The sequence below is a fragment of the Ursus maritimus genome, unplaced genomic scaffold (genome assembly GCF_017311325.1).
Source record: "Ursus maritimus isolate PB19 unplaced genomic scaffold, ASM1731132v1 scaffold_13, whole genome shotgun sequence".
Taxonomy (NCBI): Eukaryota; Metazoa; Chordata; class Mammalia; order Carnivora; family Ursidae; genus Ursus; species Ursus maritimus.
This window is the reverse complement of record NW_024423675.1, coordinates 13538056-13551944: the sequence shown is the minus strand read 5'-3', so window position 1 is coordinate 13551944 and position 13889 is coordinate 13538056. Positions and strand designations below refer to the sequence as shown.

Below are 13889 nucleotides of genomic sequence, written 5' to 3'. Positions count from 1 at the left end.
TTGAGCCCAATTAAAAAAAAAAAAAAACTTCTGAGGAATAGTAAATTTAATTTGATGAATTTCTTCAATATTTATCTTAAAATTATGATTATAATGCATGTGATTATGATGATTTTAATACATTAGACTATTTAACCAAACTATGTGTACTAAAACTGGACCATCAATAAGGTGTCTTCTATATATAATTCTGTATAGTCTCCCAGGCAGCAAGTTAAGTTATAGAAATATACTTAATAAACTAATGTTTTACCTAGTAGGCAATATATATAAAAAAACACTTATTTACCAATACTTTAGACAGATAAAGATGTTACAGTTTTTTTTATCATTTTTGTTATATTAGTATCAGTTTTAATGTTAAAGTGGCATATGGAATTACTGACAATGTCTCTCTTAAACAAATACATAAGAGCATTCTGGTTTCAATTCAAACATTGTGTCCAGATTTCAACTCTTGGCACCATGACCTAACAATGACCCAGAGACTGTAATCAGAGCAATGAAGCTGGGGGGTAGGGGTGAGCATAGAATTGTCCAAGAGACTTCTAATGAACACCACCTAGGTTAGACTCTATTTTTAGCCTCGATTCTAGGCCATTTGCATGTACTCATGGCAACCAAATCCGTGTCCTCTCAACTACAGCAATTGTCTACTAGAATTATTTTCTGATAGATTTTGGGGAAACAAAATTTTAAATTGATCTATTAGGGGCTCCCTTGGTAGAAGGTTAAGAGGGAAAGGTCCCACAACTACATATCATCTTAGACATTATTTGTAATATAACACCTGTTTAAGGTCCCTTTGGGCTGTGGGCTGTTATATGAATATTCAAATGCTTAGGTTTTAAAGAATCAGTCAGCTTTTCCAGTGGTATGCTGAGAGCCTAACAGTATGTATGTTATGAGGGGTAATAAAATATCTAAGCCACAATCCTCATCTATAAAATATATTCATTGTTCTACACAGTCCAGTCATGATCATCAACTGCCAATCCAGAAAGTTGAAGCATCTGCCCATTATAAACAGAGGAATTGTAAATTTTAAGGTCAAAACACTTTGGAGTATCTAGCTCAGTAATTGATTCTCAACCTGCCTTGGAGTTTTGTTTCTTTTATGTACATTACATAGGAGTTTAAAAAAAAAAAAAGAACAAAGGTACTACAACTGTGCAGCTGTAAAAAATGAAACATTTTAAATAGGTTTAAAACAGAGAGGGAGAAAATTTTAAGAGGCTCTGAACTGTAGAGAACAAACTGGGTTGCGGGAGGGGAGGTTGGTGGGGGGATGGGTTAATTGGGTGGTGGGCATTAAGGAGGGCACTTGATGTAATGAGCACTGGGTGTTAAATGCAACTGATGAATCACTAAATTCTACTTCTGAAACTAATAATACACTAATATATGAACTAACTTGAATTTAAATAAAACCAAAAAATGAAACATTTTAATCCATAAAATACCTAGGTTTGGGAACCAAATTATTTAAAGCTCCTTCCATTCTGAGTGAAACAAAGTTTGGGAGCCTGTGGTCTGATCAAAGTTTGTTGCCAATGCTTGAATTTACCCAGCAGAATCCCCACCTAAACAGAGACCTTTTGGAAGAAAGAAAACTTGGTCCAGATTGTAAAAGACAATCAATGTATGGAACAGCAAGAGGAAAAGAAGTGTATCTTACAGAACAAGCTGAGGATGACTGACTGGAATATTAACCCTGATCTCCAAGAAGGCTTCGTGAGGGATCACCCTAGAATCCTCAGGGAAAGATGACTGAAAGAAAAACTGCTCTTTCCTTCACTCCCTGGAGGCAAGAACTCAACTCTATTTTCACCTACTCTAGCATCAGTTCTGCCATGATGGGTGGGCTGCTTCCAGGAAACCCAAAAACTAGACAAGATAGGAAAGTGTTTTTCAACCTATATTTAGTCCATTCCTCCTACAGATTATCATAAAAATCTTGAGACTGCCTCTCCTTGATTCTACTCTTGACCATTGAGAATCACTGATCCAAAACCTCATTATCTTCAACATCCAAAAAACTTTCCTAATAAACTTCATATTTTGAAGTTTTGAAAACTTAAAAAAAATTCCAAATATAAAAGTACATTATAAGCTGAATATACTTTTCGAAATGGTCCCCTGGATTCTCCAATGTGGTGGGTGGAGGAGGAGGCATCTTCATCTGTCTGTAAACTCTACGCTGAGCCCCCCAACACTGGGTTAGATCTTGGGGGAAAATGATCCAAAGGTAAGTTAGAAACACCTTGGGAAAGATAGTGAGGTTAATGGTGTAAGGGTGGCACCAAAGTCTATATTATGTCTTAAAGAATAAGCTCCAGAAAGACCACCTAACACAGCTCCTTGATAAAGATGCCAGTGTAATCACAGAAAAGTCCCACTTATCTATCCCGAACAACTGTAACAAATCTGTTTTTGAAACTTTCCTGAATCGACACAAATGGATCAAATACAGTCATTACTGTGACTTGAAATACAAAACTTGAATAACAGCTAAAAGTTCATCATGGGCAGATGGATGAAGAATGAAGTATATATGAAATCACACACAGCTTTCCAGAAAACGTCTGTGAATAAAAACTAGAAAAACTATGCAGTTGTGAAAAATCTTAAATCAAAGGACTTAGCATGATATCTTTGCTTATTATTTTTTATTTTAGCTATGATTTGTTTCTTCCTTGTTCTGTATATGTGATGATGCCAATCAAACTCCAGATGTTAAAGAAGAAACAGAAACGATGGCCCTGCTCTTCTATAAAACTACCAATTCAGAATAAGTTTGTTCTATTAGACAATAAATCCTTTTCAATGTGTTTATAATAGCTTCAAGTGCATTCCAAAGAAGAGTATTTGAGAGTAATTTAGAAAAGACAGACTATCTTAAATGTTTACGCACAGTTTAAGAAGTTGAATTAAATGTACATGAAATTAACAAGTATTACTTTGCTTCAAACATACACGGTAAATAAACACTTACACTTTCAATTCCAAAAGTCATTTTCTGCTATTAGGCAGAATGTTCTGTATATTTTCCTATTAATTCCAATATTATCCTTGGAAGATAGACACGTAGCAAGTAATATCCATTCTATAGAAATGGAAATCAAGGCCCAGCACAACTTAATTATTTTTCCTAGTTTATGATTACTAGATGACAAAGTCAAGAGTAACATTCAAAACTCAAACAACTAAACTCAGAGTCTTGGGTCCTGAATGCATGTAGAATTAGAAAATATTATTAACGATGAACTTACTCTACTAAAATTATTTTTAATTTAAATTTAACTTTTAATTCTGATTTACAATAATTTTACTACATAATAAATATAATTACAACATAATGATATATATATATATAATTATTATATAGATACACATATGCTTCAGGGAATAGAGAGCTCTTCAAGTTAGACAACAAACATTAAGAATTTCTCAGAGGCAGTTTATTTTTATTCCTCAAAGAAGCTAACAGTACTTTTAAATTGCCCTCCAATGCATTTTTCCTTAGATTAACTGGAAACTTTTCCTTGCTTAACCATGTCATCTGGCCATATGTTAAAAGGACATTGCTTTATTTCATTCCAGGATTTCACTTCAGAGGTAACTGTGACCCCAGACCAAGAACTTCTTAAAGGCTTCAATGATCAAGGACAAGGATGGATCCTTCGTTTTCATTTCAGTAAGACAGAGAAGGGAGAGCCACTTATTCTTCATGAAACACAAGCAACAGACTGAGAAACCACTTGACTGCTGGTTGCACACTAAGGAAAGCTCATCCTTTCACCTTCAATGGCTTTCCAGAAGCTACTTACAGGAGTCCAAATCCTATGACCTAAAAGCAAGGCCTTACCTATCTCCTTACCTATCTTCCATAGATAGAAAGCGAGATAGGAGGACAGCACTGGTCCATTCCCTCTCCCAAAGCTCACCTTAATTTCTGACTAAATTATTTTCTTGTGCTGAGTCTTTTGTCAATGATACAGCTCTCTGCTCCACCCTCATGTTCCCTATCACACGATTTTTTTATAGGCCCCAGCCAGAGTCCCATCTGTTCTATAAAAATTCAAACCCACAATAATCTCCTTTAAACAACTATTGTATATCTATTCTGCACCTCTCCCTCTCTCTCTCTCTATATATATATAGTTTTTTTTCTTTAATTAGACTACAAACTCCTTGAGGCAGAAGCTGGAGCTTAGATTTCTATTTGACTGACACATAATATGTACTCTGTTACTATTTATTGTTTGAGAAGTGGTTAAAGCTTTGGACACCAGGGAAAGAGGACCTTGGCAGTCACGGAAGAGGGAAAAGGAGAATGACGAAAAAGGAGAAAAAGAGAAAAGGGATGATCTATGAGATAATGTTCTATGAAAGGAAGATGAAGAAAACAAGGTAGGCAAATGTCTAGGGGAGCTACCAGAACCAGTGGCTCTTCCTAAAATTGATACAACGCACAGAGTCAGGGGCTACGTTGGAAAAATAACATAATTTACTGAAAAACATCGCTAGGCGGACAGTCAGGATATTTATGTTTGGGTGTAAAATCTGACACTAATTATCTGTGACTGGAACAAGCTATTTAACTGATCTTGGCAATTCATCTCTAAACTGAGGATACTAGATTTGATGATCTCTAAAGTCCCCTCCATCTTGAGAGAATATTCATTTCTTCTGGGCAAGGAAGGGCCTTCATTACAAGCTATGACAATCTGAATACAAAAGCTTCAGTTGGTAAAAAGAAGGGCAATATTAAATAGACAACATAAAATAGATCAAATGCTATGACTAAACTGAAGCAGGACATTTCTTTAGTATTTGATTTGCTTATTTGATCATTTAAGCTGAGAAATATTCCCATGGTGATGGGTCAAGGACTCAGAGCAAGACTGAGATGGACACTGAAATGGGAATTAGAGGCAACACTTTACAAATACTTACTCTAGTTCAATGATGGGAAAGTAGTTTGTTGATTTTAAAGGGTATGCAAAGCATTTAAAGATCCTTTTGATTGGGAAGAGATATGTCACTGACATCTTATTTGAAATAATCACATATGCTCAAAGATTTGGATGAATACAAGCAAAAGGATCAATTTACAAAGCACTGAGATGTCTGGCAGTAAATCTAGGAAAGACGGCATCCAATAGCATTTGATTTCTCTGTTTTCTCAGTTTTCCCTTCACATCAGTGCTAATCACTCAGCACTCCCTTAGGCACCGGGTATTCTCTTTTGTATCTGAGCATCTCTGTCACAGACAGAATCAGTCAATCTAATAAACTCATCCTAACTTTACAGTCTAGGGACTATGTGCTCACCCTCCCAGAATATATGTGTCTTACAACAAGCCATGAAAGAGGGCAGATGTGTAACCGATAGGGAAGACTGACAGAATTACATGTATCCATGGGGAAAATATCTGAAAGTCACAACCTCCCCAGGCTCTTTCGTTTTTTAAAAAAAGATATTTATTTATTTATTTATTTATTTATTTATTTATTTATTTGAGAAAGAGAGAGAGAGAGAAAGCACAGAGGGAGTGGGAGAAGCAGGAAGCCCCTGCTCAGCCCACGGAGCAGGAAACCCCATGCAGGGGCTCAATCCCAGGACCCTGAGATCACAACCTGAGCCAAAGGTAGACACAACCAACTGTACCACCCAGGGCCCCTCCCCAGACTCTTTCAGATCTTCACACAATAAGCCCTGCTGTCTAGTGACCTGGCTCTCCACTAAATCCAGAGAAGAATGTTGAGTTTTTAGTTCAGGAAATAAATGTTTGAAACCAATCCATAAGCAAATACTGTATTTGAGTGCTGCCACAAATGCAGAGGTACGTCAAAGCCCAAATACAAAAGTAACGTGAAAAGTTTTTTTAAATCTTGCAGAGAGATTTTGATGGTCATCTCTAACCTCCTACTCACATTGGTTTTATCAGATTGGTTTTATTAAACCAATTGCTTTTAAACTTGTTGCTTTGAAAATACAACAATATGAAATGTTTGGCCCTAAAGGTGTGAGGCCAGAGACAAACAAGACTTACTTGTCTGGGGATCAAGGAAGAGTGAGAAAAGTCGTGTTCCTTAGAGAACCTGTGGAATGTGGGGTGGGCTGGCAGGTGAAAACTGGTGACCTCTAGGATGCTTGCTGCTTTCGATTTCATCAACTCAGATTTTTTAGAACAAATTTTTTAATTGGGTACAATTAAAATCTTGGAGATTTTTATATGAAAACTTGGGTTTGGGGTTTTTTTGGAATTATCAAAGGAATGGACAGCTTTCAGTAGACAATTCCACAAGGAAAGAAACAGCTGAAGGGGTGAAAAATCTCGTAATAGACTGAGGCTTGACTTTTACATTGGGACTGGCTGCCTTCGGTGTTTCCAATGTAAAGCAGGGAACTGCCCTTTTTTTGGGGAGAAGGGACCTGAATGGATTAAGTGTGGTAACCTGAATGCAGAATTTTCAGTAAGAAAAGAAAAAAAAAAAAAAGGACAGAATTAAAAAGACAACGTAAAACATCAGAAATCTATGACTATATTGATATCTTCTTTATTACCTCTGCAATCTCCCGACTATAGACAAGCTTTGTTTTCAGGGAAAAAAAAAACAAAGATGAAACTTTAAACAAAAAGTCAAATTTGTTCTTTTCAGTTAAAGAAAGAATTCATCGTCAACACTTACCCTCAACACCCTGTATACTCTCAAAGAATTTTAAATGCCTTTTGTGTTTGAAGTAAGAGACATATAATTCAATTTACTAGGTCAGCTCTTAAAAATATTTCCTTATTGAAACTTGCTCCTAAACCTGTGTTCACATATATGATGAAGATCTAAAGAAAGCTTATTTAACCTACATTAAATCTTGATAATGCATTAATGAGTCTTTTAAAGGGATAATTTTCATTCCCCAATCTTCAACCATAAAGACTATAATGTGGTAATCTGCCTTGCCCTTTCGATTAAACTTGTTAAGGGCATTCTATTTAGTCAGCACCCGGAATGGGCCATTAAAATTCTTGTTCGGTAAGAGTTGTGTTCAGTGCTCTGTTGTTTTAAATTCCATTAAATCCAAATGGTCTTTATCACCCCATGACCACCGTGACTTCAATCAGCCAATTTAATTACCTTACAAAATTGTCAGCAGAAGCAGCAAAGAAAAACAGGAAGCCCTATGACGTTATCAGATTGAAATCTTCCTCTTTGGTGTTTAATCTAGACCAGTCAATAATGATGATGTGCACCTACTTCCTTCCCTTTCAGGGGGTTTTGACCTTACCTTACATGCTAAGATGTAGGGTTTAAGATTCATTTGAAGCATTTCTAGTACCTTGATAACTGGACTATGAATTGAATGCCCATGGAAGATAATGCTACATCATCACCCAAATACGGGACAATAAACAATTACATTTTAATACATCAGACCATTCTACTGGGGAAAACTGAGGGTCTCCCACCAACACCAGGTATTATGGATGCAGTGGATTAATGATTTAATGTAGTGCAGTTGAAAAATAGTCCACTGCTTTCTACTCTGATGTGTAAAAATGGACATTGATAATTTTCAGGGAACAAGTATAAGTGGACCTACTATAATACGGTAAAATCTTAAGAACAGAAAGAGAAAATGAATTCCTCTCCCTTGAATTTCTACTACAAAAGAGCAAGCATTTTCTGTATCAGAAATTTTGAGTATTAAAAGAAAATCAAAGATTATGCCATCTTTATCACAGGCAACACTTTATTTAATGGTGCGTAGACTTGAAAAGGCTCTGATAATCAATGATACATCCTGTGTTTGGTCTATGGTATGTTCCTCCTTTGTGTGGGAGCAATTCACATTAACTTTCCTGTGCTGAGTAAATGTTGAAACAGTGTCATTTGAGAATTCAGGGAATGAACACACTGCAATAATCACTGGAATTAAACTAAAAAGCAGAAGGTGTCTGTCCAAAGAAATGTCTACTGACATATAAACCCCTGTTCACTTCTGAAAGATAACCTCACAAAGCCTGAAAATGTGTTGAGTTCCATATGTCTGGGTGGAGAAGGGGTGCTGTTTCTAGAGGACGAAAAGATCATTTTTCAAAGTCATTTTCTGAAACGAGTGTGCCTCTGTTGATGGATCCCATCAGAGTTAGTCTTTGAAGCTTTAAGAATAAGTGAGAACTTATGTGAAAAACAGATATTTTTTTAGTGGCCCTTGTGTTGGCAATTCTTGGAAAGATTTCCCTCCCCTGCTTTCCAGAGCTCAGCTGAGCAGGTGTTCGGGCTTTATCTGTTTCAAACAGTAGCCGCTATTACTCCCCCATCCCCGCCTCTCAAGAGCCAGTTTTCCTGCTTCCAGATGTAAGGCCACTCCTCCCTCCCGCCCACCTCACCTCCCAAAAGAAGAAAAATCTCTTTCAAAGAACTTGTAGAGAGCGGCGGCTTCTAAGCGCAGTCAATTCACTCACCCTCCTTGATGTTGTAGTACATCTGCTACTAATTATTGTATCTGGGAGCACATGGGATGTCCAGCAAATAGGGGGATTTCCAGAGGAACTCTTTCCACTCCTTCTCACGTCGTGGGTTTAATTATCTGAGCTGTCCCTGAGCTAGCTGTCTTCACCTTCCGCATGTGTGCTGGGAGGTGGCTACGTGCTGCGCTATAGAGTGCTGGCCAGTGCGCAGTGGCAAGGAGGTCTGAGTGCATCTGGGGGGAAGACCTCGCCTGCGAAGCCTTTAAAGAAAGTCGTTCTACTGGCCAGCTTAAAAGAAAAGCTAGGTCGAAACAGCTGAAGGAAAGAAATGGCCTATATCACACGCTCAGCTCCTCGGACTCGACTAGCTTGGAGAAGCTGCCCAAGAGTTTGGGAGAAAGTTTGGGTGGATGTCTTCACTCCTGAGGTTCTAAACGCCAATTCAGATAAGGACTGAAAAATAACCCGACCTCGAAGATCTGAAAATAAGTGGTAGCTTGAGGGAGTGACTGCTCAAAGAATATGTCAACATCCCCAAACTACGAAAGGGACTGCTAGTCCAGTATAGCACGCCTCTGCCCCCACCCCCCTCCTCGCAGAGCCGCTTTCTAAAACCAGGAGCAGAGGTCTGAACAGAGCTGGAAGAAAGGGAGGCTACTGTAACAGATGCAGTGTTCAAGTACCGAGAGCTGCAGTAGTTTTAGCAGGGAGACTGTGGTATTGGGGGCACGCCCCCGCGAACGGAAGGAAGAATCCTGCCTTTGCCCTCTCCAGCCACACGCAGGGCCAGGACGCAGCTGCGGAGACACAAAGGTGCCTCATTTACATAGCCCTGGGACCCAAAGTGCCTGGGCAGCGGTGGGAGTGGGGGCTTCTCAGGCACCTGGAAAAGCTGGCTCTGAGAACGTTTGACCTGACCTGGAGTGGGGCAACTGACTCTTAACTGTCCGCTATCCATCTGTCCCTTGATATCCTCTCACTAGGTGGGCGCTGTGGAGAAGCCAAGGTGTGCACAGCCGGGATCAGAGACGAAAACAGCCGCAACCCACGGAGAAGCGCCAGCCCCCTCGCTTCCGAGGAGTTGACTCTTAGCTGACCATAGGTGCCTTCCCTCACTGCTCTGGGCTGTCTTAAAGCTAAGGAAAACCGCGCTAGGGTCAGTGCTCCAGGCACCTTCTCTCGGAGACGTTTGCTAAGCGGTACGAGGAACAGGCCCGGGTGTGAAGTTCAGAGGAAGCCTGTCAGGGTAGGAGGGGTGTGTGCCCGGACAGAGGCACTCCCAGGCGTAGCTGCCTAAGTTTCTTGGCCACTAGAGAGGAGTCATTGTGCCAAAGTGTCAGACTTGCATCGCGAGAGTGCATTTGCCTGCGGTGTGTGTGTATAATCGAGAGAGAGAGAGAGAGAGAGAGAGAGCACGCCAGAGAGAAAGAAAGAGAGGGGGGGGGAGAGAGAGATGAGAGCGGGTGCGCAGAAAGCCCCAGTGCAAGCGATTGAGCTTTGTACCCGGAAGACCTGCGGAGGATCGCAGGGGATTAGGCAAGGGTCGGCGTCCTGTGCAGACAGCTCCCCAATCCACAGACTTTGATAGGAGGACACAGGGTCAGGGTCAAGTTACGGCCCTTGGGGGGTAGGGGGACATGGAGGGCGGGGGTTAAGGGTAGAAAGGACAGCATAGAGCCCTAGAGGGTGGTTCTCCACCACCTGACGGGAAGGGGGGCTGGGACAGCTTCCTCGCGGGGCTCAGCAGTTGCCATAGTACTGAGGCGGAGTCGCTGGGTGGCTGGCGGCTGCTAGTCAAGCCTCGTCGGTGGGGGAAGTGGGGAAGGGACTAGTTACCACCTCTTCAGCATTGGTAGCACTTCTCACCTGCACCTGGCAGGCCACTGCCAGGGCATAGCTGCTTTAGCAGCAAATCCAAACCCTACACTTACAAGACACCGAGCTAAGGAGGAGGCTTTGGTTGGTCCTTTGAGTCGAAGTTGAAATTAACCTTTCTCAAAAATGGCTTATACACTCTCAACCAACCACCCAGTCTACTCAAAACATGTTTTCCCCAGAATGAAAACAAAACAAAACCATAACAATAACAACAACAAAAAAAGACCCAAAAGTATTACCTCCAAATAGCCCCAAGAGGGGAAAAGGTCCAACAATTACAATGTACAGAATCCTTCCCCATAACTCAGGGCAGAAATCAGAGAAAATAGATCTCCACGTGGAAGATGTTTGAAGTTAATGGAGAAAATAACAGGTTACCTAAAAACTGAGCTGTTGGTTTAGGGTATCAAGGCACTGTGAGAAGGTCTTTTCCTACTCTCCTATTTCTTAAGGACATTCTTAGTAAGCATTGGTCTAGGAAAATATATTTTTGTGTGTGTGTCAGCTCTTTTAGAAAGCTGCTACACACTCTGCTACAGTCGCCAAGATTTTTAATATGAAGATATGAAATGATCAGCGAATGTAACAATCTAATGATTCAGCAAATATTGTGCTGCAAGACCAGACCAGCAATAATTAAATCTTTAGAGTATTGGTGGCAGTTTTTCGGCTCCAAGTCTCCTTTTTTTTTCCCCACCCAGTCCGCAAGCAAACACACTAAGGCACACTCATTCACAAGGACATTTCAGAAGATACCTCAGTATTCCAAATAAGTAAGTCGTACTACTCAAAATATTGGGCAAAACTACCTTACAGTAGCATTTACCATGCTTGAAGGAGAACAGCTGAACACACACACATTTTCAACGATACAGGAACCTGTTTAATCTCATCCAAAGAAACAGGCATTCCTGTGGACGCTTGTTGCTAAGAGCAACGTGCTTAAGTACCATCTAAAGGCATGAAGAAAGCAAAAAAAAAAAAAAAAAAAAAGCTACAGTAAGAATTTAGATATAACCTGTAGTCTCTCTCTTGTCATTACCAGCCTTCTGGACTCCAGGTGTTCACGTGTTGAATGAGGGGAGGGAATGGTAGGATTCCCTTTTTTAAATATGTGAAAAGCATTCCTACCCTGGTTTCACATAGCCTGCGAAAGATGAGAGATTTTATCATTACAGAAAAAGCACATGGGAAAAAGGAAAGAGAGACGATGCTGCTGACATGATAGGAGATGCAGGCAATCACTTCAATTTAAATTTGACTGACTTAATGTATCTGTTTTGCTCCCAAAGACACATGCTCAGGATTACATGGTTTCTTGCACTCTTTGGTCTAAATCCACTTGAACTGTCAAAGAAGGCGCCCACAGTGGGAGTGTTTACCTGGTTGGCTTGCTTTCTCCTCTCTCCCTCTTATCTACTTAAGGGAACTTTCCCTGACTAGTTCTGCTCCTACTAAAACTCCATTGGCCATCCACAGCAGCTGAGCGTTGCTAACGCTTCATTTCCTCCAAGCAAACCCTCTGACCAGCGTTTTCACGGAATCCCACGTTCAAATTTTCCTTGGAGCTCTAAAGGAACCCTGATTCCTTAGGAAAGTAATAGATTCCTCTACTATATAACTGCCACTCTACTCTTTTATCATGCCACAATGAAATAAAGATGCATACTTAGACGCCCATACACAGCTACTCTCCGCCCCAATCACCACTGTTAATCATTCATTAGATCAGGACGCGGTAAGAAAGCTGTGAGAGGAGGACTCACAAGTTAAAAACAAAATAAAATCCTTTTCTTATGACGCTATTTCATTTCAGCTAAGCAGCAGCCTCCTCTTGCTAAGTAGAGCCTTCTCTCTTACAAAAATATTTTGAAAAGCGCCGTGTTCCCGTAAGGGCACCAGGGGCTGGAAAAGCGGTGAAATTAATCTAAAAGGCTCTCCGAGGACAAAAGAAATGAAAAGGGTAGCGCTTTTCACTTGCGGACCTGTCCGGGTCCCAGACAGAAGCGGACAGACGCCAACTTGTCAAAGAGTTACCAGATACTGACTCTTAAGCCCCGCAAGCTGAGAGGCGTGGAGCCCCGGCGCGCGCTTCCAGCCCGCCAAGCCCGGAAGGCTCCCGCGGAGACCGGCGGGCGCAACCGCCGGCTGTGCCCCCCGCGTCATCACCATCTCTGGCTACTGCGTGGAGGTAATGCAGCGACCACCACCACACACTGGCACTCACTTCACCCTCCCGGGGCCAATTTTTCCTCTTTTTTTTTTTAATAAAAGAAAGAGAAAAGAAAATGAAGTGACACGCGGGGGTTCTTTAAAACCCCGGGAGGCTCCGGAGCAGCGAACAGGTCAGAACGCATTGAGCCCACCCGCCTGTCAGAGTGAGCCCGCCTGTTTACATCCGGCTGCCTCGGAGGCGGATACCAGGCAATAGAGAGAGATGGGGAATCTTACCAAATCTTAATACATGTGTGGTTCCTTGGGAATATCCAATCCACAGTAAGCAGAGCAGGAGTTTAATGGTGCGCCTGAAGACTGGATTACTTAGAATCGGGGAAATAATCTTCATGGTGTTTCTGTGTCCACACGCGCGGCACCCACTTCCCCGATCTAGCGTTAGGCTCCCGGTTCGGGTAGGAATGAGGATGCGTCGAGTGGTGGCCGCAGACACGATCACGGCATGGTCACAGAGAGAGGAAGGAGTCTCCGCTTCCCAAACCCATTAGCAATCGCTGCATGTTCCTCACTCACTGCGCCAAGGAGCAACCTTCCACTGCAAGGGATGGTGGGACATCCATGTTAGTCGGGGAGCATCCGGGAGAAATCCAGCACGCACACCCACAATGTCCGGCCGCGCGAGCCTGGGGAAGCAAAGGAGGAGGAAATCAATAGGAAATCCAGCCTTGGAAACCTCGGAGGCGTCCGTAGCGAGCCACAGTCCCAGCACAAAAGGCGCTTTGCTCGCAAAGGTTTTGCCAGGCCCTATTCTACTGCACTGCTGCACAGCTTCTGACGTGAAGCCAAGATTAAGTGAGAAAAATTGAGATAGCTGCTTGCCTGTTAAGGCTCCCTGCCAGCGAGCTTCCCAATATCTCTTATGCAACCGATCTCATCGCCCGCCTTGAGTTTCAAGAAAGAAGTAGGATTTATTTACGTGGAGAAAAGTGCTTTTATTTTCCATAAGAGTCTTTGCTAAGAGAGTGACTGGTGTATGCAAGCGTATTTCTTACAATCAACTGATGAATTTTAATAAATGACAAGCTATGCCAAAGTCACTTTGCCTAGGAGTTGTAAAAAAGGAAGTGGTCTAAGGCAGAGGAATTTACTGCAAATATAATCTGTGGTTAGGTTGAAAGAAGGTCTTGTTTATATTCTTAAAATTTTGTCCAGGAGTGAATATAGATTGGAGTGCAATTGCAGAAGTTAAGATAGTCTTTAAAAACTTGGGTGGACATTCCTTGATTTAACTACCCAGGAATTTAAAAAAATAGATTTCTTCAAGTGGTCTTTTAGGAGGAAAGTGTTGAGTTAAAA

General features: G+C 41.3%; 1 protein-coding gene across 2 annotated transcripts in view; it reads right to left on the bottom strand.

Moving 5' to 3' along the window:
* The window catches only part of GRIK2 (glutamate ionotropic receptor kainate type subunit 2), a 635255-nt gene extending 621990 nt beyond the window's left edge, over nucleotides 1-13265 (bottom strand). For both annotated transcript variants that reach the window (XM_008704998.1, XM_008704999.2), the window contains exon 1: nucleotides 12810-13265. In XM_008704998.1, the coding sequence (XP_008703220.1) occupies nucleotides 12810-12924 (115 nt within the window). In that variant the 5' untranslated portion in view covers nucleotides 12925-13265. The remainder of the gene's footprint in view (nucleotides 1-12809) is intronic.
* Between the last annotated feature and the right edge of the window lie 624 nt (nucleotides 13266-13889).